Genomic DNA, 21748 nt, shown 5'->3' with positions numbered 1-21748 from the left:
TCTATTCTATTCCATTCCATTCCATTCCATTCCATTCCATTCCATTCCATTCTATTCTCTTCTGTTCCGTTCCGTTCCGTTCCATTTTATCTCATTCCATTCCACCACACCCCATCCCATCTTACTCCATTAGATTCCATTCTGCTCTGTACTATTCCATCCCATCCCATCTCATCCTAATCCCTTCCAATCCTATCTTATCTTATTCCACAAGATTCCATTCTATTCTGTTCTATTCTATTCAATTCCACCCTATCCTGTCCTGCACTGTGCAGTCCTCTCTTATCCTATTCCACTCCATTTCTTTCCATTCCATTCCAACCTGTTCTACCCTACCCTACCCTACACAATTCCGTTCCATTCCACTCCATTCCATCCCGTTCTGTTCCATTCCCTTCTGTTCTGTTTCATTCCATTCCATCCTACCCTATTCCATTCTCTTCTGTTTTTTTCCTCTATTCCACAGTCAGTGCCACTCCCCGAGGCCGCACAAAGTGCAGTGCTGCTGCAGACAGCTGTCCTTCAGGCGGGGTGTGAAGCTCAGCACCCGAACCACCAGAGGCACAGATCCCACCAGAGAAGGTGAGCACGGTCAACTCCCTGCTGCCCAGGGCCAGCACTCAGGGTCCCCACAATCCATCTCCTCGCACCAAATTACTGCTGCTCACCCTTCACCGACTTCTGCTTTATTTCAACCCCGAGTGACTGTGGTTTAACAGCGAGAAGAAACAATTCCCACAGCTGTGGCTCAGTGAACTCTGGTGGTTCCCGATGCAGACCTCACCGCTGGATCAGCCCATGAGTTCTGCTCAGCAGAATGAGCCATGCAGAGTGGGACCCACAGGTACCCTGGGATAACAGTTGCCACTCCTCACATCTCCACTCCATCCCAACAGAATCAATTCAAGTTTGGAAGTGATTCCTCTCACCAGTGATTCAGAACATGCTGATTAAACACTGTTTCTTTGTTCCCCTGAAACAGATTCAAACAAACTGCAGCATCTCATGTGAGCAAAGCGGCACCTCGGCTCAGTGCTGAGACCTCCCGTGTGCTTGGGAGGCTCTGGAGAGAAAGCGGAAGCAGTAAATGACTTTTCCTAATGTTTCAGCTCTTCCTATCATAGTGCCCTGCATTCATTATTTTATTCCTAAGAAACAGCATATTCATCCCTATTTTTAGGCTTGCACACTATTTTGAGAGATTTTTCCAGGGTCCAGTCACATGGAAGTTAAACAGCAAGCAGCAAAGTCTCCAAAGGATAATAAACTATCTCAAATTACTTTGCTCATGGAACAAAGCGTGCTGCAAATGTCACACATGCTATTACAAGAGCAGCAGAAGCCTTTACATGAAACAATGGATCCATTAGCACTGAGCTTGAAAAAAAAAAAGAGCCTGGTCTCGCAGCCCTTTCTCACAGTTGCATAGAACTTGGGGCTCTGAGCCATAGGAACTTTCTTTGTTCCCTCAAACTGTGCAGCTGAGCTCACACCGCCACACCTTCGATCACTGCAGATTTCAAAGCCCTGTATAGAGAGTAATTAAGCCCCGTTGCACCCAGTTGAGTCAGTGGCACCCAGTTGAGTCAGTGGCTTTATTTCTGCTTCAAACCGAGGGATGGAGAGGGATTGACTGAATCAGTGATGGGAGACAAAGCCTGGGCAGAGGCACACTGGGCTCATGGGCTCTGCCTGGCCCAGCTCTGCAGAGCGGCTCAGCCCTGATGTGACTCAACAACATGGCACCACCAAGAGCACTGCGGACACGGCACAGCAACACCGACGATCATGATGAAAAGTCATGAGGATGTGCTGTGACATTGCCTTCAAAAGCAGTAGGGAAGCAGCAAAGACAAGAATCTCAAAAGCAGCAGAAGAGCAGGGGAAAAAAATACAAAGGCTTTGTCAAATGGTTGTGTCTAAGGCGAGCAGATTTCTCAGCCCCCTCCATTCCATGATTCAGTCTTTCTCCTGGAAGTAATTTTCAATAACGAAAGCGAGCTAATGCTCAGATGTGTATGTATGCACAGAGTATATTTGGCTCCAGTCGGAGGCATGTTTACTGTAAGGGGGAAGAGTTGTGAAATGAATCTGTACTTTGACAGCTCCGAGATCTCTTAACCAAATCCTAAACAACCCCAAAGCGCTCTCCTATTTTTTTTCCAAAATTTAATTAGATGAGGCTGGATTGCACATGCAGCTATGTGCACTTCTGTATATATAGAATGGAGCAGAGAGCTGCAAGGCATGGAGCTGAGAATCAAATTTGCCTGTAAGCAAATCTGTACGAGTGGAGCTTGTTCAGTTTGGCGTGAGTGATGCTGGGTTAGGAGCTGTGTTGGTGAAACCCTTTGAGATAGCAGAAAGGAGGCACATAGCAGCCTCATGGATCATCACTGCGAGCAGAATTAAATGAGTGATAAATTGTGTTGCACTAAAAGGAAGCAATGTCCTGCTCTCCATACCAGCTACAGTGGCACAAGCAACCATGGGGCTGGTGCAGTCAAGTTGCATTGCTTTGTCCATGGATGTTTGCTGCCTTAATGCTCGCTGGAAGCTGAGCTCTCCCTGGGCCCTCACTCTGTTCTGGGAATTTGCACATTGGCTCTTCACCTTGAAAGCTTAATGCTGCCTCTTCTCCCTGCTGTTCTCTGAATTCCCGTCGAGGCACTGTGCCTCTGTTAGCTGCACTTATTGTGCTCTCATCCTCTAGAGAGCAGTTGCTAAAGAAAACCCTACCACCAGGCTTCAAATGCCTTAAAATACACCTCTGCTTCCCAGCATGTACCTCTGTTTGTGCTGTAGGGATGGTTCCCTCCCTGCTCCTCGCCCCCTTTAAGGAATCACTGCTTTTCAGAAGAGAAGCTCATATTACCAAATTATGTTTGTTCTCAAATATAGATTTTGGAGGAAAATTCCCTCGTGAATCTGAAATTGTGCAAAGCATGTTGTGCCTCCTGGCAAACCAAAGGGCAGAAGCGTGTGTGTGCCTCTCTGCCACCCAACTCCTGCAAACAAAAACAAGCTCTTGTTTAAAGTCACTGCAGACAAGGGTATTAAACTGGAAACTAGTGGGGAACTAACAGAGCGCCTCTCTGTCGGTCCCACAGATACAACTGTTGGCATGTTTGATCCCAAATGGAGAGCAAAAAAAGGACCAAACCTGCTGACACTGTGTGGCTTGAAATGCTGCACAATAGGCTGCAGTGTGTCACAGCCAACAGGGAAAGCTCAGCAAAGGGTCGGAAACACAGGAAAAGTGAGGAAGCTATTGCTTTGAAGAGAAACTTTGTCCAGTGAAAGCATGTCTCAGTGTTGTGCTCTAAGTGTCTTCGCTGCAAATGAACCGCGTCTGCCTCAAGCTGCGAGGCTGAAATTAATCTTAGGCATAACCTTTAGGTCTGCACTCTGACAGTACTTTAGTGCTAAGTCATAAATATTTGATCTGTTGCTCTTCTGAATAAAGTGGATTTGTTGTGCTCATCTGCAGGTTATCAATTATTCCGCAGTATATTTATTGCTGATTAAATGACTCAAAGAGTGCCTTTTTCTTCTGATATTATCGTGTGATATTTAGGGAGTAAGCACGGAAATTAGCTACCACTAGATCAATGTTAACCCTTCATTTTTGGGAGAAAACACCACCATCTTGACAACACATAGAGCCAAGTACCAACCAAGTTATTTGCAATAGACACCAAAGCTTAGTTAATTGGATATGATTGCATCTCTTTATGGTTTTGGGTCACACGTAGTGCTCAGATCCGGACTCCATCTGCAATCCAGGGAGAAATAAACCAACATCCTTAACCCATCAGCAAAGAATGATTCAATCCACTGAAAGACTATTATAAAAACCTCTTTGCACCACAAAATAAATTAATCCACACCCATGACTCACACATGCTGGCAGTGTGATTCTTCAGAATGACGATGAGCTGAAAAACGGCTTCGGAAAGAAAGTTTGGGCATTGGCTTTTTAGCAATTCTTCATTCTTCTTGTTGGAGTTCCAGATGTCAGGAAAGCAGGAGCATTTTCTGCAATGACACAGAGATGGCACAGAGGTTTTCCTTCCATTTTACACCCGTGCACAGAGCCAGCATACAGTGGCACAAGCAGGGATGCTGCGAAAAGGTTCCTGCTCTTGGGCAGAGCCGTGCAGTGAGGACCAGAAGCAGGAGTTAAGCAGGCCTGAGCTCTGCTGAAGGCTGCAGAAACCAGAAGTGTGGGGATAATGTTTGTTAGAATTGTGTTTGTAGAGGGCAGGCCTGGAGCTGCCCCCAGCTTGCACCTTACAGCTCTCTATTAGAAAGGAACTTCTTATTGGTGGTAGGTGGGCAGTTGGACTGGATGATCTTATAGGTCTTCTCTCACCTTGGTGATTCTATGATGCTATGATTCTACGATTCCTGCATTCACTTTAAGCCAAGGACTCACTGAGACTGCAAACTCCCATCAGTAGGAAAAGTCACTCTGAGCTTGTACTGCTGATGGGAGTTGAGCTTGTTGGCAAAGGGACACGAAGTCGTCAGCGCTCCGTCCCTACCACGAAACCCAGAGCTGGAATCTGCCAAGCACAAACTGCGGTTGTGCCCTGTGGCTTTGTCACAATGTTCATTGTGATGAGTAATATCACTTTTAAGCCTAATTATGCAGGTGTATTTATTATCCTAAGCTCGGCCACGGCGCTGGGGTACTTGCGTAATTTCACAGACGAGTGACACTTAAGACAGCACATTACTGTCGGCAGCCTCCATCTCATTTCATGCTAATTGCTCTCCAAAATGGTGTGATGCAGTTTGGGCACAAAAACATTTCCAACAGTATCATTAATTCGGGGGGGGGGGGGGTTACATTTCCTGAAGTAATTGCAGCCAACATTCTCAGCCATTCCTAATTATTTAATACAGCCCCATCCAAACCCACTTCGGTGTCGATTATGTGCTCTCTACTTTGAAGTATGATAAATGGGTCTCTTTAGGAGGAAGTAAATATTACCTGTTGTACACAACGACCCAAAATGTGGAATTACTTAGTTGATCTGTTTTCCAAAATGCTCACCTCATATATAACTTTATTTATTCTACAGCACAGATGTTGTTCAGTGCTGCTGGACAAGATAACATCGTGACACGTTGTAATGGACTCGCTATGTTTTGTTAAATGATCATTTATGCATCAGAGAAATGAAGACCCTCTTTTAAGACAACTGGCAAGGAATTCAGTGAAAAGAAAGCAGATCTGAATGATGGAGGTGTTGCTCATCCGGGCTTTCAGCTAGCAATGATGAACAAGAGTAGATCCTGAGAACTTACCGTACATATAATATGTGATTTAATATGGTTTGTCACCATTTCCCTTCCTAGAAAAGTGACTTCATTTTGAGATGTTTTATCACAAAGTCAATATGTTGTGTCACCAAGTAACCTGGGTGACAGTCCACCATGCTGAGTGTCTTGGGGTCACTCCTCAGGCCCCTCGAACACCACTCACAGGAGGGACCCATGGAAAATGCAACCACTGTGTCATTTCCAGGACAGATGGCAGCCTTGATTCAGGGGATGGGACTCCAGGAATGTTTGCTAATTGCGGAGCCATGATGCTCATTGGTGACATATATGATGATGTGGTAGAACAAGCACCCCGAGCCAAGACCTTGGCTTTTCTTTTGACTTTTTGACAGATCCAGCAGCATTCCTGCCTTTGAAGGGGATCTGCTCTGATTTTTCACAGAGGAATCCAGGAGAAAGAAAGATGGGACACCAAGGAAGTCTGAAATAAAACCCAGTTTGTGACCATCTTGTGCCATATCAAATAGCATTTATGCTTTTCGACTTCACTTCCAGAGGAACATGGCTGTGAGCCGCGCTGCCTCCGCTCTCAGTGCTCCTGGAGCACCCTCTTCTGTCTGAGGGGCTGCGGCTCTGCTCTGCGAGCACCAACATGACACCACGACCTTTGAGAGGTGAGCTCAATCCTCAAAGCAAGTGTGGGAGCGCAGGTTCCTCGGCCAACAACCTGACGTGTCGATGATCAACTCGAGCTCCATTACCTCGTTCCTGAAGCACCGGGCAGCTGTCATGTGCTCAGATACTGAACGCATGAATCACTGCCTGCAGCACATACCCAAACAACATCGTTTTTCTCTAAACACTGTAACTAATGTATGTGTGAACACAAATACGACCTATTTGTGTTCCTGTTCTAATGTGTGCAATATTCAATTTTCTGTAATTTTTCGTGTACATTTTTGAGAGTTTTTTGTCACTTACACACAGCTTTCCAGACACCTACGTAATCCCCTTCTGGATGAGGGGACTGAGTGCATCCGCTGTAAGCGCGCAGATAACACAAAGTTGGAAGGAAGCGTTGATCTGCCTGAAGGTAGGAAGGCCCTACAGATGGACCTGGATGAGCTGCATCTGTGTGTTGAGGTGAACAGACTGAACTTCAGCAAGGCCAAGTGCCAGGTCCTGTGCTTTGGTCACAACAACCCATGCATTGCTGCAGGTGTGGACCAGATTGGCTGAGAGCTGTGCAGAGGAAAAGGATCTGGTACTGTTGGTTGACCGCCACTGAACATGAGCCAACAGTGTGCCCAGGTTCAGGTTGGGCATTGAGAAAGATTTCTTCTCTGAAAGAGCAGTCAGCCAGTGGCACTGCTGCCCAGCAGTAAGGGGGTGGCCATCCCTGGAGGTGTTCAAGAACATCCATGTGGATGTGGCACTCAGGGACGTGGTCAGTAGGCATGGTGGGATGAGTTGGACTTGGGGACCTTGGAGGTCTTTTCTGACTTTGATGATTCTAAGATAAAATCTGATCACAGGGCAGAGCCTCTGACCTCACTCATCCACCATGGGGCTGTTTGCACCACCAGGGCATAACAGAGCCCAAACCACAACAGAATCACAGAGCTGAGCAGCCTGGTCTGGTGGTTGGTGACACTGCACATAGCAAACTGCATAATCATTGTGGTCCTTTTCAATCCATTCTATGATTCTATAAACATCTTGAAGGCACGGACAAGGATCACAGAGCCCAACTCCATTAAAAACCACCCAAAACTCGACCTCAAACTCAACGTAGCGAGAGGGGCCCTGGCGCGGAAGAGCTGCAGGCGGCGCTGCTCCAAGCTAGGGGCCCGGAAGAGCCGGGGGCACCCTGACCTCGCTCTCTATGGTCGCACGCCGGAGGACGCGGGCTGACGCCAGAGGGGTGGTGCACCGGATGTCTTCGGAGGATAATCGGGAGAGCGAGGTGGCGCTCTAGGCAAAAACTCTATGGTCCACCCAGAGCGGCGCCGTGGAGGCGGATCTCTATGGTCGTCAGTCGGGCAGAGAGTCGCTGAGAGGGGTCTGTCCAGGGTGGCGCTCTAGGCTTCCTCTCGATGGTGCTGGCGGTTGCTAGGTGGTGCGGGGCCTAGGCCGCGGCGGGTCGGCGCCGCCATGGCCGCCTCGGCCTCGGGCGTGGCGGCAGCGGCGGCGTTGGGGCCGGCGGAGGGCCCGTGCGTGCTGTGCTGCGGGGAGCTGGAGGTGGTTGCGCTGGGCCGCTGCGATCACCCCATCTGCTACCGCTGCTCGGTGCGGATGCGGGCGCTGTGCGGAGTGCGGTACTGCGCCGTGTGCCGGGAGGAGCTGGGCCAGGTGAGGCCTCGGCGTGGCGCGGCGCCGCGTTTCTCGCGGTCCGACGAAACGAAAGGCGGGCGGGGGTCGCGGCGTCGGGCTCCGCTGTGCGGGTGTTAACGAGGCGGTGCCCCGCCGTCCCGCACTGCTGCCGGGTTTTGGTCGCCCCGCGTGCCGCTCAGCGCGTCGCCACGCGGCGGGGATGGGGCCAGGGGTGGGATGTGGGGCTGTGGAGTTGAGGAAACTTCGCTCAGGGATATGGCTGTAAGAGCGTGCAGCGATGTGGGGAAGGAGGAATGCTGCAAGAGGAGAAGAGCTGCTGCGTCGGGCGAGAGATCGCAGAGAGGTGGAGGTGAAGTCAAAGCGGTGCCCCGGAGGAGGGGGTTTTTCGCCGCCTCCCTCTGACAAAAGCTGCGTGTTTACTCTGGCTGCTTCTCGTGCTGCTCAAATGGCGGCGGGGACTGAAGATCCCTGAAGGTCTCCGAGTTGGTGGGTGCCACATGCTGTAGTTTTGCTGCGTTGGGTTTGGTTTTGTAACTGAGCTCATCGGCGCATAAGTGGTGTCCATGCAGGGAAGGACACAGATCTCCTTTGGACCTGATTTTACCGCAGAATCACTAAGGTTGGAAGAAACCTCTGAGGTCCCGAACTCATCTCACCATGCCTGCTGGCCACGTTCCTCAGTGCCACATCTCTATGGTTCTTAACACCTCCAGGAACAGTGATCCCATCCCCTCCCTGGGCAGCAGTGCCAGTGCCTGACTGCTATTCTGAAGAAGAGTTTCCCAGTAGCCATCCTGAGCTTCCCCTGTTGCAACTTAAGGCCATTACCTCTCTGCACACCTCCTCTCTTAGGAAGCAATCTGTGGTGTTGATTGGCTGCCATAAAACCACTGCTTTCAGTGTTGCAGATGGACTGGGAGCACTTCAGCTCTATAATAGTTGGTGTGTTTGTGTGGCCTGAACCTCACTTCATCAAGACATCTTCTCCTCTCATTTATTAATTGTTAAAAACAATCTTTTTCATTGCAGTTGACTCAGTAGTAATGTGTATTGTTAGAAGAGCCACATACATCTCATCATATCTCAACTGATGCTGTCCTGGTCAGTGTAGGTTGAACTGTGTCACAGCGTGGTGTCCAGAGGAAATGGAAATAACTTTAAAGATGGCTGGCATTGCACTGTGTGATGAAGGAGAAAGCAGGATATACTTGTTATGGTAATATGTGCTCTCAGAGGTGTGTAATTGCTGTGCTGGAGTTAGGCAGGATTGCTTGTTGACCTGTAAAGTCACCCTGACGTGTGCTTGGGTTAGGCTTGGAGGACTGGTCAGTGTGTTTGTTGTACACACGTGTGTTTGTCCTTGGAACGGCTGCAGGAATCTGTGATGGACTCCAGTGATAAAATCTGCTTTTCTGCAGTTTGTTCCTCCCTTCTGAAACTTTCTTCAGGTTGAAATGAAATGAAGTTTACAAAAACAAATGTTTTTAAAAATAACGTGAGTTTGGCATTTATCCAAAAATCTCAGACTTGTGGTCGCTTTGTTTTAAGCCTGGCACTTCAGAGAGCCTTGTGTATATGCATGTATATTCTTCAGTATAACGTGTATTTTAATAGTAGCTTCACTGTAAAGAAAGCTTTAAAAACTAACCTAGCCAAAAAGCTCAACCCAAAAGATTTCCTCTGAGGTGTTTCACCCCAGCAGGGGTAGAGGAGTGACTTCACAAGACTGCACTGAACTTGTGTTCTATCACAGCTGTTCCATTAAGGCTGCTGCTACACCAGCACTGCCCAGACTGGGCAGCAGTGGGAGCAACCAGGTTCTCTTAGAATGGATGCACCGTACAAATAATTTGGGAAGTGATGTAGCATTTTCCCTCACTTTACTGATATTTGAGGGAAGAGGAAGCACTGGTCTCTCCATCAGACCCTGAGCCATGTCCCTTTCCCTCGCAGGCTGTTTGTGTGGTCTCCTACTGGGAGATAGGAGGCAGCTGAGCACAGGGTAACGAGTGGATTGCATTGCTTGGAGATATTTATGCCCTGTGGGAGCCAAGCATCATAAAAGAGTTTCCTAATGTAGTTCAAAATCCAAAGACCAGGCAAGTCCAACTCACCCTGCGTGGTGCTCTTGCTGGAAGCTGATAAGCAGTCGCAGTTGCTGACAGTTGTGGGGACAGCGAGCAGTGGTGACACACTGATGTCTAAGCCTTTGGCTGTGGTGAGATCCCGACAAACAGACGTTGTGCTGAGGAGTTGCTCTGCCATCCTGAATACTGCACGGCCTATATGTGCCATCTCTGATCCCTGTGTTGTGTTGCCTGTAGGTCGTCTTCGGGCGGAAGCTCACGTCTTTCTCGACGATAGCACTAAACAAGTTGCAGCATGAGAAGAAGTATGACATTTATTTTATGGATGGAGAAGTTTATGGGCTGTACAGGTAAGTACGAGAATCCTTTCTGTAATTTGTCCCTGAAACATCACTTTTTTATCTATGTTACGTGGCCAGAAGTGCCTTCTTTAATGGAAAAGTGTGGTTTTATGGAAATGGTGACTTTGATGCAGTGTCCATTGGTCACTGGGCAGCACAGGTGGGAAGGGAGCAGCTCCTCTGTTGGATATACAGAAGCTCTGGCAACAAAAGTTGCTTTTTGCTTCTTTACCAAGGGCAAAATTGCTGCAAGGCTCTTCATTCCTTGCCTGGCTGCTGTGTAAATCAGTAAAGGCAAAATTACTGCTATAATGGTATTTATCCCTGCGTTGCATAAGGAGTAATCAAAACCAATTGCACCATACATCATATGAAGAGAAGAGCATCCTCTTCCTGCAAAGGTCTTGGTTATAAATGGGAGAAAAAAGGTGAAAATGTAACTTTGTGGTATGTTTATACTTTGCATTTCATGAGGTTGGGCAGTGGGTTTTTGTAAGCAGAAGCAGTTGGAAACATGTTCTGATTAATTATACACCAGCCTTGGAAATTACTTTTGATGGTAGTGTTTCTGGAGGGCTGCTGAGATCACTGCCCACAGAACAGTAATCAAGTGTGAGTGAGTGGGGGGTTCCCACTGAGACCAGTGCTCTGCCTTAAGCTCTTGCTGGGAATCATGCTTACTTTTTTATCTCCCCACCCCATCATATACTTCAGTTGCTGTCAGTATAAACCATAACTAAATCAGATGTGAGCAAAGCCCACATCATCTGAATCTTCAGGAAGGCAGGAATGTGTTGCACAGACGTGTTCCAGTCCATCTCAGGCTGTGTGCTGGTACTTTGCTGCTTACCGGGTGACTGCTCAGCTGGCTTCTTATAGTTCCAGTCTCCATGTAACTTTGTTCTCTTCTGTTCCTGACTGATGACAAAGTATCTTTGGAATAAACAAAATGCTAACCTCATTACAAATAGCTGGGGGAGCAATAAGAATGCAGAATTCTTCTGTGGACAGAATGTTTATCTTTCAATAAAGATTGCTGGGATGGAACTGAATAACTTTTAGCAAATCTTTCTTTGTCCCTTAGGAAGCTGCTGCAGCATGAATGCTTTTTATGTCCAGATTTGAAGCCGTTCAATACCTTTGCGGATCTGGAACAGCACATGAGAAAGCAGCATGAACTCTTCTGTTGCAAACTCTGTGTTAAACACTTAAAGGTGAGTTGGTTCAATGCTTTAATGTGATGAAAGGAGAGGGTGGTTCCTTATGTGACCTGCTGGAGTACTTGTGGAGGTGGGGAGAAGGAGATGCTGAACAGCACCACTCTGCTGCTTAGGTTTCTCCTGTCTGCCTGCAGTCAGGTCAGTTGATTTCTTCTGAGACTTTCTTCTTCCATAAACTGATTAATGAAAGATTCCTGGAGGTTCTAAATGGATTGTGCTTTAAATTAAGCCCAACCATATTAATAAGCTTCTGAGGTCAGCTCCTCCCCCACGATGCCTGTAAATACCAAACCCTATCTGTCTGATAGGAAGTTAATCCTGAGTTGTAGGCAGGCTTTGTTACAGCTCTAACTGTAGTGATTTAGATATCTGTTAGGACTTACAATGACTTTATGAGCTAAATCTGTAACTGAGAAAATATTAGTGGTGGTCCAGAAAGCAGAGTGCATCATGGAGTGATGGATTTCTCTCTCAGCTCCGAGCCAATTTAGCATTTACAGTTGAATCATGGACAGGATGAGAATCCACCTTGTTGGTTTAATGAAATATAATTACATTTCATTTGTTTATTTCATTTGTTCATTTGTTCAGAGTGAATTTCCTGTATCTCGTTGGTTTGGTTGGAAAGTGAAACATGAGTGTCTACAGTTGAGGTCTGCTGCTGTTTGATGTACACACACAGAACACACCTGGGCCGGTTTAAAATGCAAAGATGAAGCACTTAGTGGAAAGCTGAGTGGCATGTCAGTACTGAGCCTGAGAACTGCTCATCTTACTGCTGCCATTACTGGCTTCTTTGTTTGTTTGTTTGTTTCTTAACCCATTTGAATTTGACTTAGAACAGCTGCTGTTCTGTCAGCCGAGCAATGCTTTTTTCAGCCTGAAAGTCCAAATTTCACCTTTCCCTGGATCTCAGGGTTTTGTTGTTTGGGTTATTTTTGCATTTCTCAGTGATGTGTCAAGCAAAGTCAGCCGTTGTTGCTCAATGAATGCTGGGGCTGCTAACCTTTGTGTCCTACAGTTGTCAGCGTCGTTTATTGTTGTAGGAGGGAATTTAATGCACGAGCACATACTTTGAGAACTCATTACGTGTGGTTTTGTACATTTGTTTTCTCTGAAACCAATCAAATATCGAATCAGAGAAATGCATTTACGTTCTGATTTCACAGTTGGCTCCTGCAGGTCAGACTGCAGGTTGTTGCCCGAAGGGACAGGATCCAGGATTGGTCAGGGTTGACTTGGATGAAGACCAAGACATCTTTTGTGCAGGGTTAGTTTTACTGAACTGATTTGACTCTCCAATCATTAGTGCTGAGTCAAGAGAAGGGGAAGACAAGGCAGCCTCTTTTAGTTGCAGTGTCCTTTGAACTCTGCTGAAGAGCTGCTTCTGCAGGCAGCCTAGGTAGGCAGCACTAGAGTGGTAAACTAGTAGAATATGTTGGCTTCTAATTTCATAATATTGAAGAAATCCTTTTATTCTGGAGAAAGCTTCAGTGTTGTTAATACCCACTGCAGATGAATTCTTAAACTCACAGAAGCTGCAGTTCATCAGTGCAAGCAAAGCCAAGTGAACCTTTTCCCAGAGTGAGTTAAGATTCTTTGTTAAAGAGATAAGAAATAAAGGATGTTCTGTTCTCAAGGATATGCTGATCTTCCTGGTGTCTTCAGAACCCTTTCTATCAAAACAGCCCGTGTGTTTGTAGGGGCAGAAGATTGGCTCTCAGTGCAGAATTTGTTCACTGAACAGCATTGTTCTCAAGAGAGGAGAAGGGGTGAAGTTGATCTGTTTCCAGTGTTTGAGGTAAGTGTAAGTGAGATGCAGTCAAGATGTATCACTTGAATCTTAGTTCCTAGTCACTGAAAATTTGAGTTGTGAGTTGTCAGATTGCATCTTTTTCAAGCAAATCTGTGACTTCTTCAGGCAAGTTGTGCAGAGCCTGGCTTATTCCATTCTTACTTATTTCTCCAGATTTTTACATACGAAAGGAAGTGGTACACTCGTAAGGACCTTGCTCGCCATCGAATCCATGGAGATCCAGATGACACCTCTCATCGTGGGCACCCCCTGTGTAAATTCTGTGACGAGCGTTATTTGGATAACGATGAGCTGCTGAAACATCTGAGAAGAGATCACTATTTTTGTCACTTCTGTGACTCTGATGGTGCCCAGGAGTACTACAGGTTTGCAGAAATAGTTTTATTTTTCTGAAAATAAGCTTACATTTTAGAAAAATAGTTTTGGATCCGTGAGTTTTCTGAAAAGCAGTGCTTGAAGTGGGAGTGCAGGAAGGTTGGCTGTGGGCTCTTTTGCTCCTTAAGCCAGCAGCTGCAGTAACCACTTTCTGTTTAGTTCATGTCTTAAAGTCTTCCTCTGTGGTGTTAGTGTTAAGCGTTGACAGATGGAGTGAAGGATAATCATATAGCATAGGAGAAATACGTTTGGAGAACTGCAGCTCAGGCTCTTTTCTTCCTGCAGCGATTACGAATACCTTCGTGAACACTTCCGCGAGAAGCATTTCCTTTGTGAAGAGGGACGGTGCAGTACAGAGCAGTTTACCCACGCTTTCCGCACTGAAATAGATTACAAAGCACACAAAACAGCCTGCCACAGCAAGAACAGGGCTGAGGCCAGGCAGAACCGGCAGATAGATCTGCAGTTTAATTACGCTCCTCGGCACCAGAGGAGAAACGAGGGTGAGTGTGGCTGGGGGTGTTGCGATGGCCGGGGATGTATTCATTCTTACTGCTTTGGTATGCAGAAATATCTGGTGAAGACCTCCTGGCTAGGAAGTTTCTTTGCTAGAGGGTGGAGAAACCTGGAACCAGGGCTCTGAGAGGCTGGGGAAGTTTGTTCTTGAAGATAACCAGAAGTTGACGGAGCCACAAGCATCTTGAATGTGATGTCAGAGTTGGCCTTTCTTTGAGTGAGGGGATGAAGCAGACTTTTCTTCCATGTGGAACAGACTTTTACCATTCCTGGAGGTTTGATAGACTGCTTAATCATCAGAAGGAAGTCAAGATAGATTTATTTGTAGTAGTGTAGTTTTGCTCTTTTTCAGGTACAGTATGGTGCCCAGATTAGAGAAATAACTTTAAGAATGATAACTATCCCTCCTGTTCAGGTGTTATAGGTGGAGAGGACTATGAAGAAGTTGACAGGTTCAACAGGCAAGGAAGGTCAGGCAGATTGGGTGGCCGAGGAAGTCAGCAGAACAGAAGAGGCAGCTGGAGATACAAGAGGTGAGTAGCACAGCATTGTGTGGATTTCTGTTGCTGCTTAGTTCTTTTTCAGTTAACAGAGCTTTGGTGCACAGGTTGGAAGGAGGTAGGGACAAAGTTTGGAAGCTTCCATAGTGAATTCTTAACTGAGAGTACAGCCAGTTTTCAGTCTAAGCCTGTGTGCTGGCTGCGTGCCTGGTGAAAGTGAAATTACTCTCTGAAGTTTAAGCTTCCTGGACTTGCCAAAGAAAGCAATCACTGTGATCTTTGTCACATGGTTATCTGAAATCAGAATTCTTAATTTCAGCAACTATGGTTGTGCTAGCTTCTTTTTAGAAGGATTTTTCCAAAGTAAATGATAAATATTTGGAAGTTTATTGGACTTTTTGGTCTGGGTAACTGTGAAATTCCTATTCTGAGGCTCGTGCTTTTCATTGAACAAACAGATCTCTGTGTGGCCAGACTGAGTGCTTTGGAGAAAGAAGAGGGTTAAGTATTGAAATGAAAGTTTGCATTTATTTGTCTCTTCATGCATATGAGACCTGAGTGCTTTTTACATACTGCACCTCTCTTGTTCTTCTTTTTCTCACTGGATGGTCAGCTGGTTCATTACTGGTAATTTCACTGGGGAAGAAGTCCATCTCTGAACACCTTTATATGTTGGTGTCGCGTGTGGATTTTGCATTCGTTGAGAGTTTGTTATGAGCCATATTTCAAAGAATCACTTTGGTCTAATAAGTCAGATAAGACTGCACATTTGAAAATAAGAGAAGTAGGTGTCTGCTGTCATCCGTGGTACTGTCTCTCCCAGTTCATTCCAATTGATTTCTTCTATCCTGGATTGTTACCACCACAAGCAGAACTCGCAGATCCCCGGGTAAAATGTTGTCTTTCTCACTAGCCAAGGGAAGAGTGGGTTTGTGTCAGCCTTCTCAGCAGGTGGCAGCACAAGGCCAGGGACAGTCATCAGAGCTTACTGCCGAGAGGTGAGAGGTGGAGTGTGAGGCAAAGGTGCTTCGTAATCCTTGCTCTTTTACCAAGAAAATCTGCCCTGCCCTGTAGGGAAGAAGAAGACAGAGATGTTGCAGCAGCAGTCAGGGCATCTGTAGCTGCTAAACGACAAGAAGAGAAGAAACGGGGAGAAGACAAAGAGGACAGCAGCAGTAGAGGTAAAAAGGAGGACTTGAGGGATTCGGAAGTACCCAGCTCCAAACGTGTGCCAAAGTCTTCAAGTGAAGCTGCAGGTCAGTGTTGAGCATTTTCTGCAGCTGCAGGGAGACACAAGGGTGTGGTGATGGGTCTGGAGATCAGGCTGGCCAAAGTGTGAATCGCCATACATTGTTCTCAAAAGCCAGTGGATAAGGAGAGAGCTGTGCAGAGTCTTAATCCAGCAATACTCACTCACTGTGAAACGTGTCCGAGTGGGCTGGGATTTGCACAGCCAGTTAGATGTAAAACGAAGCTGGGTAGAAATACCAAGCAGTTAAGGTATGACAGTATTTGTGATGTTTATCCAAATAATACTATCTAAGACTCTGCCATATTCCTGCTGTAGCATGCAAGAACTGATGTATTGTGATGCTTGGGATTAAGTTAGTCCCAGTAAAAGTTTGTAACTCATTGATAGAATTGTTTTGATGTTACTGCTGCTCCAAATCCCTTTTCCACTGTTTTATTGGTTCTACAACAGGGTTCCTGCTCAAACTTTGTATGCTTTCATAATGAGCTGAGAGCTGCTGAGAGCTTGGTTGTCTAATGGGTACAGCTCAGCTGGGGATGACGGGCAAGGCTATCTTACCCTGCTGCTAGCCCAGCTTTTGCTGCATGTGTGTCAAAGCTGTTGTCAGTCTGTATTTAAGCTGATGCAGTTCACAGCACTGCATTTTAAGACTAAGCCTAATTGGGAATGATTTATGTTTTGATGAAAACTGACTGCCCAGGAGCTAATTGCTTAGCAGCGTGGGCATCTGTGCAGCAGAGGTGTTGAACAGCACAGAGGAGCAGCTTTCCAAGTGGAGAATCAGCATACTGAGTCACAGTATCCTAACCCTGTGCAGGCAGCTGATTGCTGGCCTCTGGGGGAAGCATAGAGCAGGCAGCTGGGGGCATTGGCTTCTCAGTTGTGAAGGAATCATCAGGAGACTGTCTTATCAACCAGTGTTTTGCTCATATTAAGTTCCATGAATTGCCTGTATGCTGGAGCTCGTACCTGATGTCATAATGGTGAATGTGGTTAACTGAAGGAAATGTTGATACGTGGACTTACTGCCCTTTTGGAATGTTGGTTAATGACATCAGCAGCTGCTGAAAATAGAACTTGTTATTGCTGCTGTCGTGTTCGTTGATAGCTTCCACTTTGAAACTACTGGATTTTAGTTGAATATATTTCTTTGCTCTTTTTGTCAATACCCCAAAAGAAGCAGCTGCTAATGGTGCTTTAAGCCAAGATGACTTTCCAGCAATTGGTTCTGCAGTAGGACCTCTACAAGGGTAAGTTTGTTCAAGACTGCAGCAATGAGAAAGCTGATTTAGAAACTTACTTGGGTTGTGTGTTTCTGGAAGAATTGGTTTTATAGATCTCTTGAACTGTAGGTGCTCCCCTCTCTCAGTTCCTCTTCTGCTTTGACCTGTTTCTGTGTCAGCTGCTGCATGAACAGCACAGGCTGTTGCTTCAGTTTGCAGCTTGATTTTTATTTTATTTTATGTTATTTTTGTAGTGCAGTTCCAGGGAACTTTTCAGTATTCCTGACTCCACTCATTTTTAACTCACTAGCTTATCTTGAGGGAGCCATATGCTCTTGGGGTTTTTAAATTCATCATCTCGTTAAATGGGTGGTAACTATTAATAGAGTCTTTGCAGGATGTGGACACTAGGATGCACTAGAAGCCTGCATGTCTGGCTTGCTGGTCAAGGTAAGGTGTGCTAAGACAGCACAGATAAGACAGCAAGGCTAGTGAGACTGCTTTGAAGAGACTCATCCAGACACGGTTTATGTATCTGCATCCTGTTAATGGCTGTGGCAGCTGTGCCACTCCAAGTGATGGATTGAAGAAGAATGCAGTCAGGCCCGGAGCCTCTTTTGCCTGGTGGAGTTTTGGGAGTTTTGCTGTCTGTGCAGAGGTGGTGTAACTGGGTGCACTTTTCCTTTCTCGCAGCTCTGCTCAGCTAGCAGCAGTTAAGCTTAAAGAAGATTTCCCAAGCTTGTCATCCTCTGCAGCACCCGCTGTCTCTTCTGGGATGTCTTTGACGTACACAGCGACTGCAAAGAAAACAGCTTTTCAAGAGGAGGATTTTCCAGCTCTGGTGTCCAAAATGAGGCCTAACAATAAAACAGTAACTAACATCACATCTGCGTGGAACAGTGGTTCCAGTAAAAATGTGGTCAAAGCCATTAGCAACCCTTGCGTAAATCAGATAGCCAAAAAATCATACTCCTTGAATAGCACTAAAGGAATTAAGAAGAGCAATAAACTCTCTCAGTCAGATGATGAAGACGGCAGTAGTGGCTTGACAACCCAGGAGATAAGGAACACACCGACAATGTTTGATGTATCGTCCTTGCTGGCAGCTTCTACCTCACAGACTTTCACAAAAGTGAGCAAGAAAAAGAGGATGGGGGTTGAGAAGCAGAGACCATCATCCCCACACCTGTTACAGGAGACCTCATTGCCCAGGTCCTGTATTGAAAAGCTGCCAGAAGCAGAGCGGACATCAAACGCTGCTTCTGCTCTTCATGCCTCTGACAGATCTGCAGCTGTCGTGAATGGTCATTCAGAAAAATCATTAGCACTCTGTAGTACACCCAAAGAGCCCCCTGGCCTTAAAAAGCCCACAGTGACGAACCAATGCCCTTTACCTCAGGAAGATTTCCCAGCTCTTGGGAGCTCAGGATCAGCTCGAATGCCACCGCCACCGGGTAAGCACTTCAGGGCACTGACAGCTTCTGGGCTGCAGTTAACAAGGCAGCCTGAGTAGCAGTGTCTTGAAAGTCCTCTCTCTTTGTAAAATCATATCAGGTGCTGTGAAGCACTTCCTGACCCAAACGATAGGGCAACAGATTTCCACCTCTTTAATGTTTAGGTTTCTTCTGAAACAGTGATGACTGCACTGTTGACTGTTACTTCTTGATGCCTCTGGAGAGTACGTCAGACTGTTGGTGTTAATTTTACTTGCTGGTATATGGGTGCCACAGATATGTGCTCTAACTTCCTGCCCATTTCTGTTTTCATTTAGGCTTTAACACTGTGGTGCTATTAAAGAGTCCTCCTCCGCCTCCAGGACTGTCAGTGCCTGTTAGTAAACCCCCACCAGGTTTTGCTGTTATTCCATCCACCAGTATCTCTGAACCTGTCACTACATCTTTGAAAGAGTAAGTAAAAGTCCTTTTGTTAGAGTTACTTTACACATTGCATCTCGAGATATGCCATAGAAGCTTCAGACAGAGCACAAAACACTGATAGGATTACTGTATCCATGTGCTGCTGGCAGAAATTGCACGTGTAGTTGGGTGGAGAAAGGGAGAAAAGAATAATCATGTAATGTGTGTCTGCAGCATATTTCTGTAATATGAGGCAGTATCCAATTGCATTACTTTTTTTCCCCCAAATGCAGGCCAAAATCCAGCCAAGGGACATACTTGATACCTGAAAACTTTCAGCAAAGGAACATTCAGCTAATACAGTCCATTAAAGAATTCCTCCAAAGTGATGAGTCCAAGTTCAATAAATTTAAAACTCATTCTGGGCAATTCAGACAGGTGAGTGGGCAAGAACCTTTGCCTTCCTGAAATCCTCCCCAGCTCAGTTCATGTGCCTCTGTTTGTGGTTGGTGAGTGGACTAGATGCAGGTTTTCTTTTTGAACTGCGTGCTCCACTGTAGCTCTTCTGTAGCACAGCAAAGTGCACGTAGTGTGGCCTGGAAGAACGTGAATCTTTTTATAGATGAATCAGATTATTATTTTTGAAGTTTCTAATTATTCCAATTTCCTTTTCACTGAAGGGTCTGATTTCTGCAGCAGAGTATTACAAAAGTTGCCGAGAACTGCTTGGAGATAATTTCAGGAAAATTTTTAACGAGTTGCTGGTGTTGTTGCCAGACACAGTTAAGCAACAAGAACTGCTTTCTGCTCACAATGATTTCAAAATCAAGGAAAAGCAAAGTTCAAACAAATCCAAAAAGAACAAGAAGAATGTTTGGCAAACGGACTCCAACTCCGATCTCGACTGCTGCATCTGCCCAACATGTAAGCAAGTGCTAACGCTGCAGGACATTGTCACTCATAAAGCTTTGCATATTGAGGATGAGGAGTTCCCTTCCTTACAAGCAATCAGTAGAATCATCAGTTAGCTCTTATGAAGACCAATAAAACAGTTTCTATCTATGAATATGCACTTTTTGGAATGAGGTTTGACAGCGTAGTGTGGCTGAGAGCTGGTGCCAGTTGAGTACTGATACACAGGGAACTGTTAGAGAGCCCTCAGTGCTGTTCATAAATACTGTGCAAAGGGATCACTGGACTGCGCCGTAGCTAATTAACATCCAAAGTCTGAGCTTCCAAAATGCCTGAGTAGAGTTAGGCCAAAATTGCAGGGTGGGCAGGCAGGGGGCCACCTTTCTCCTGTAACATGCAATAGCTGAGAAAATACTTTCTGATCTGAAGTCTGACTGGGGACACAATAGGGGAATATGCATCTGGCTGGGGGGGTTTTCTTTCTTTAGGGAAGGGTGGGAGCAGAGGGGGGAGATATTGAATCACTGAAGTGAATAGAAGCAGAAGTGAGTTCCCTTATATTCTGATTTCTGTGCTGTTTCTGTGACCGCAGAAATGGAAGCAGTCAGGGGTGCAGAGATGCAGAACTGCTCCTACTCACTGGTGAATAGGGCCGTTCCAGTTGTGTGTCTGTAAACGTTGGGCTGCTCGTATAGCTAAGAATATTCCTGTCTGAAAACTGAATTAATTCTACTACTTGAAGAATTGGACTGATCTGTGTGATGAGTTGAGCCTGAGGTTTGAAGTTGCCTCTGACCTTTTATGTAACATGTTCTTTAAAGAAACTTTTGTAGCACTGCATGTAGAACGATGATGTTCAGGCTTTACTTTCCGTAAAGCACACTTCACGGTGATTTTATTTAATGATTGCCACGTTTCTATTTCTTGGATGTATTAATGGTGGTAGCTCCAACCAACGGCATATTGGGATATTAAATGCTGCTGATCACTGACCATGTTTATCTGCAGTGCCTTCAAGTGCATTTATCTGTTTACAGTGGTCTGCACTAACGAGGATAAGTTGTTCAGGCTATGGAGTGTTTACATCCTGTATCTCCCTTGGTGATGGTCTGCAGTAGCTTTGCTCACATTGCTTGCCATCTGTAACTTCCACCTCTAGGAAAACAGGAGCTGAATCTGTTCATCATTTGAAATAACTTCTCCAGCAGCAGCTATGACGTGACGGAGTGACACGTGCTCCCTGTAGTGCACTTCCATGGCTATAATTAAGCATCTGATTCTTGCCCATCTTTGCAGACCAGGTTTAGTTATTTTTAACATGTTGAGATTAATTTATGTAATTTTTAAGTGACAAAACACTGCTTTTATATAAGCGTTTCTATGAAATTGAGCTCAGTCTATTACTGAAGAGCTAGTCCTGGCTACAGCATTTCTTCCTTGCCTTATACTTGTTAATTTTGCTTGCTGTCAGGCTGCAAAGTGCTTTCAGTTTCTTTTTCCAAATAATTCAGACTGTTTTGAATTCCTGGATGTGTTGTGTTCAGCACAGGGGCCAGACTGCATGCCCTGAAAGAGGGAGGGAGGAGCATTAGGCTGCACGGCTGTTGATAGAATGCATGAATACGTGGTGACCCGTAACGCTGCTGTGTTCCTGGCGCAAGGCGCTGCCTCTCGAGCAGAGCCAGGTGCCACCACACGCCGGTGCTCCAGCTTGGATGCCAGCTGCCCAAGTCAGCAACAGATCTGCATCCTCAGTTCTTTCCCCTGACTGCCCCTTGGGTTTGAAAAGCTCAGAGGAAACAAAGCACGTATCTTCTGCAGGAGTTTCTGACGTCTTCCCTCTATTTTTCAGTTTATTTTCTTCTGTGTTAGCAAATACGTAAGTTCCCAGCCGGCAGGTTGAGAACTCACGGTGCTGCTCTCAGTTTCCTCGAGGTGCTCGGTTCTCCTTGGCCTGACGATGCAGTTTCCTTGCTCCCTGCGCTCACCCGATTAAATAAAGCATTACCAAATTTGTTCAGGCT

General features: G+C 46.0%; 1 protein-coding gene across 2 annotated transcripts; it reads left to right on the top strand.

Annotated features, from left to right (window-relative positions):
- The first annotated feature begins 7446 nt into the window (after positions 1–7446).
- Positions 7447–21739, top strand: ZNF598 (zinc finger protein 598, E3 ubiquitin ligase). 2 transcript variants are annotated; one of them, XM_042864477.1, is made up of 13 exons: positions 7595–7644; positions 8656–8842; positions 9951–10063; positions 11139–11268; positions 13244–13455; positions 13751–13968; positions 14397–14514; positions 15556–15737; positions 16911–16983; positions 17650–18410; positions 18728–18863; positions 19106–19250; positions 19493–21739. In XM_042864477.1, exons 2-13 carry the CDS (start codon positions 8840–8842, stop codon positions 19838–19840), a joined length of 2439 nt encoding a protein of 812 aa, XP_042720411.1. In that variant the 5' UTR covers positions 7595–7644; positions 8656–8839; the 3' UTR covers positions 19841–21739. The 2 variants fall into 2 exon arrangements, with proteins under 2 accessions (XP_042720410.1, XP_042720411.1); XM_042864476.1 differs by lacking the exon at positions 8656–8842 and having other exon boundaries at positions 7447–7644.
- The last annotated feature ends 9 nt before the right edge of the window (positions 21740–21748 follow it).

The sequence above is a fragment of the Lagopus leucura genome, unplaced genomic scaffold, assembly GCF_019238085.1.
Source record: "Lagopus leucura isolate 7727_CA_CO unplaced genomic scaffold, USGS_WTPT01 Super-Scaffold_760, whole genome shotgun sequence".
NCBI lineage: Eukaryota > Metazoa > Chordata > Aves > Galliformes > Phasianidae > Lagopus > Lagopus leucura.
Note: the sequence above shows the minus strand (reverse complement) of the source record. Positions and strands in the feature narration are given on the sequence as shown.

Coding starts and splice junctions, on each gene's coding strand:
- ZNF598 (XM_042864476.1), top strand. CDS start 7,447: ATGGCCGCCTCGGCCTCGGGCGTGGCGGCAGCGGCGGCGTTGGGGCCG. Junction 10,064..11,138: donor GAAGTTTATGGGCTGTACAG/GTAAGTACGAGA, acceptor TTTGTCCCTTAG/GAAGCTGCTGCAGCATGAAT. Junction 19,251..19,492: donor ATTCTGGGCAATTCAGACAG/GTGAGTGGGCAA, acceptor TTTTCACTGAAG/GGTCTGATTTCTGCAGCAGA.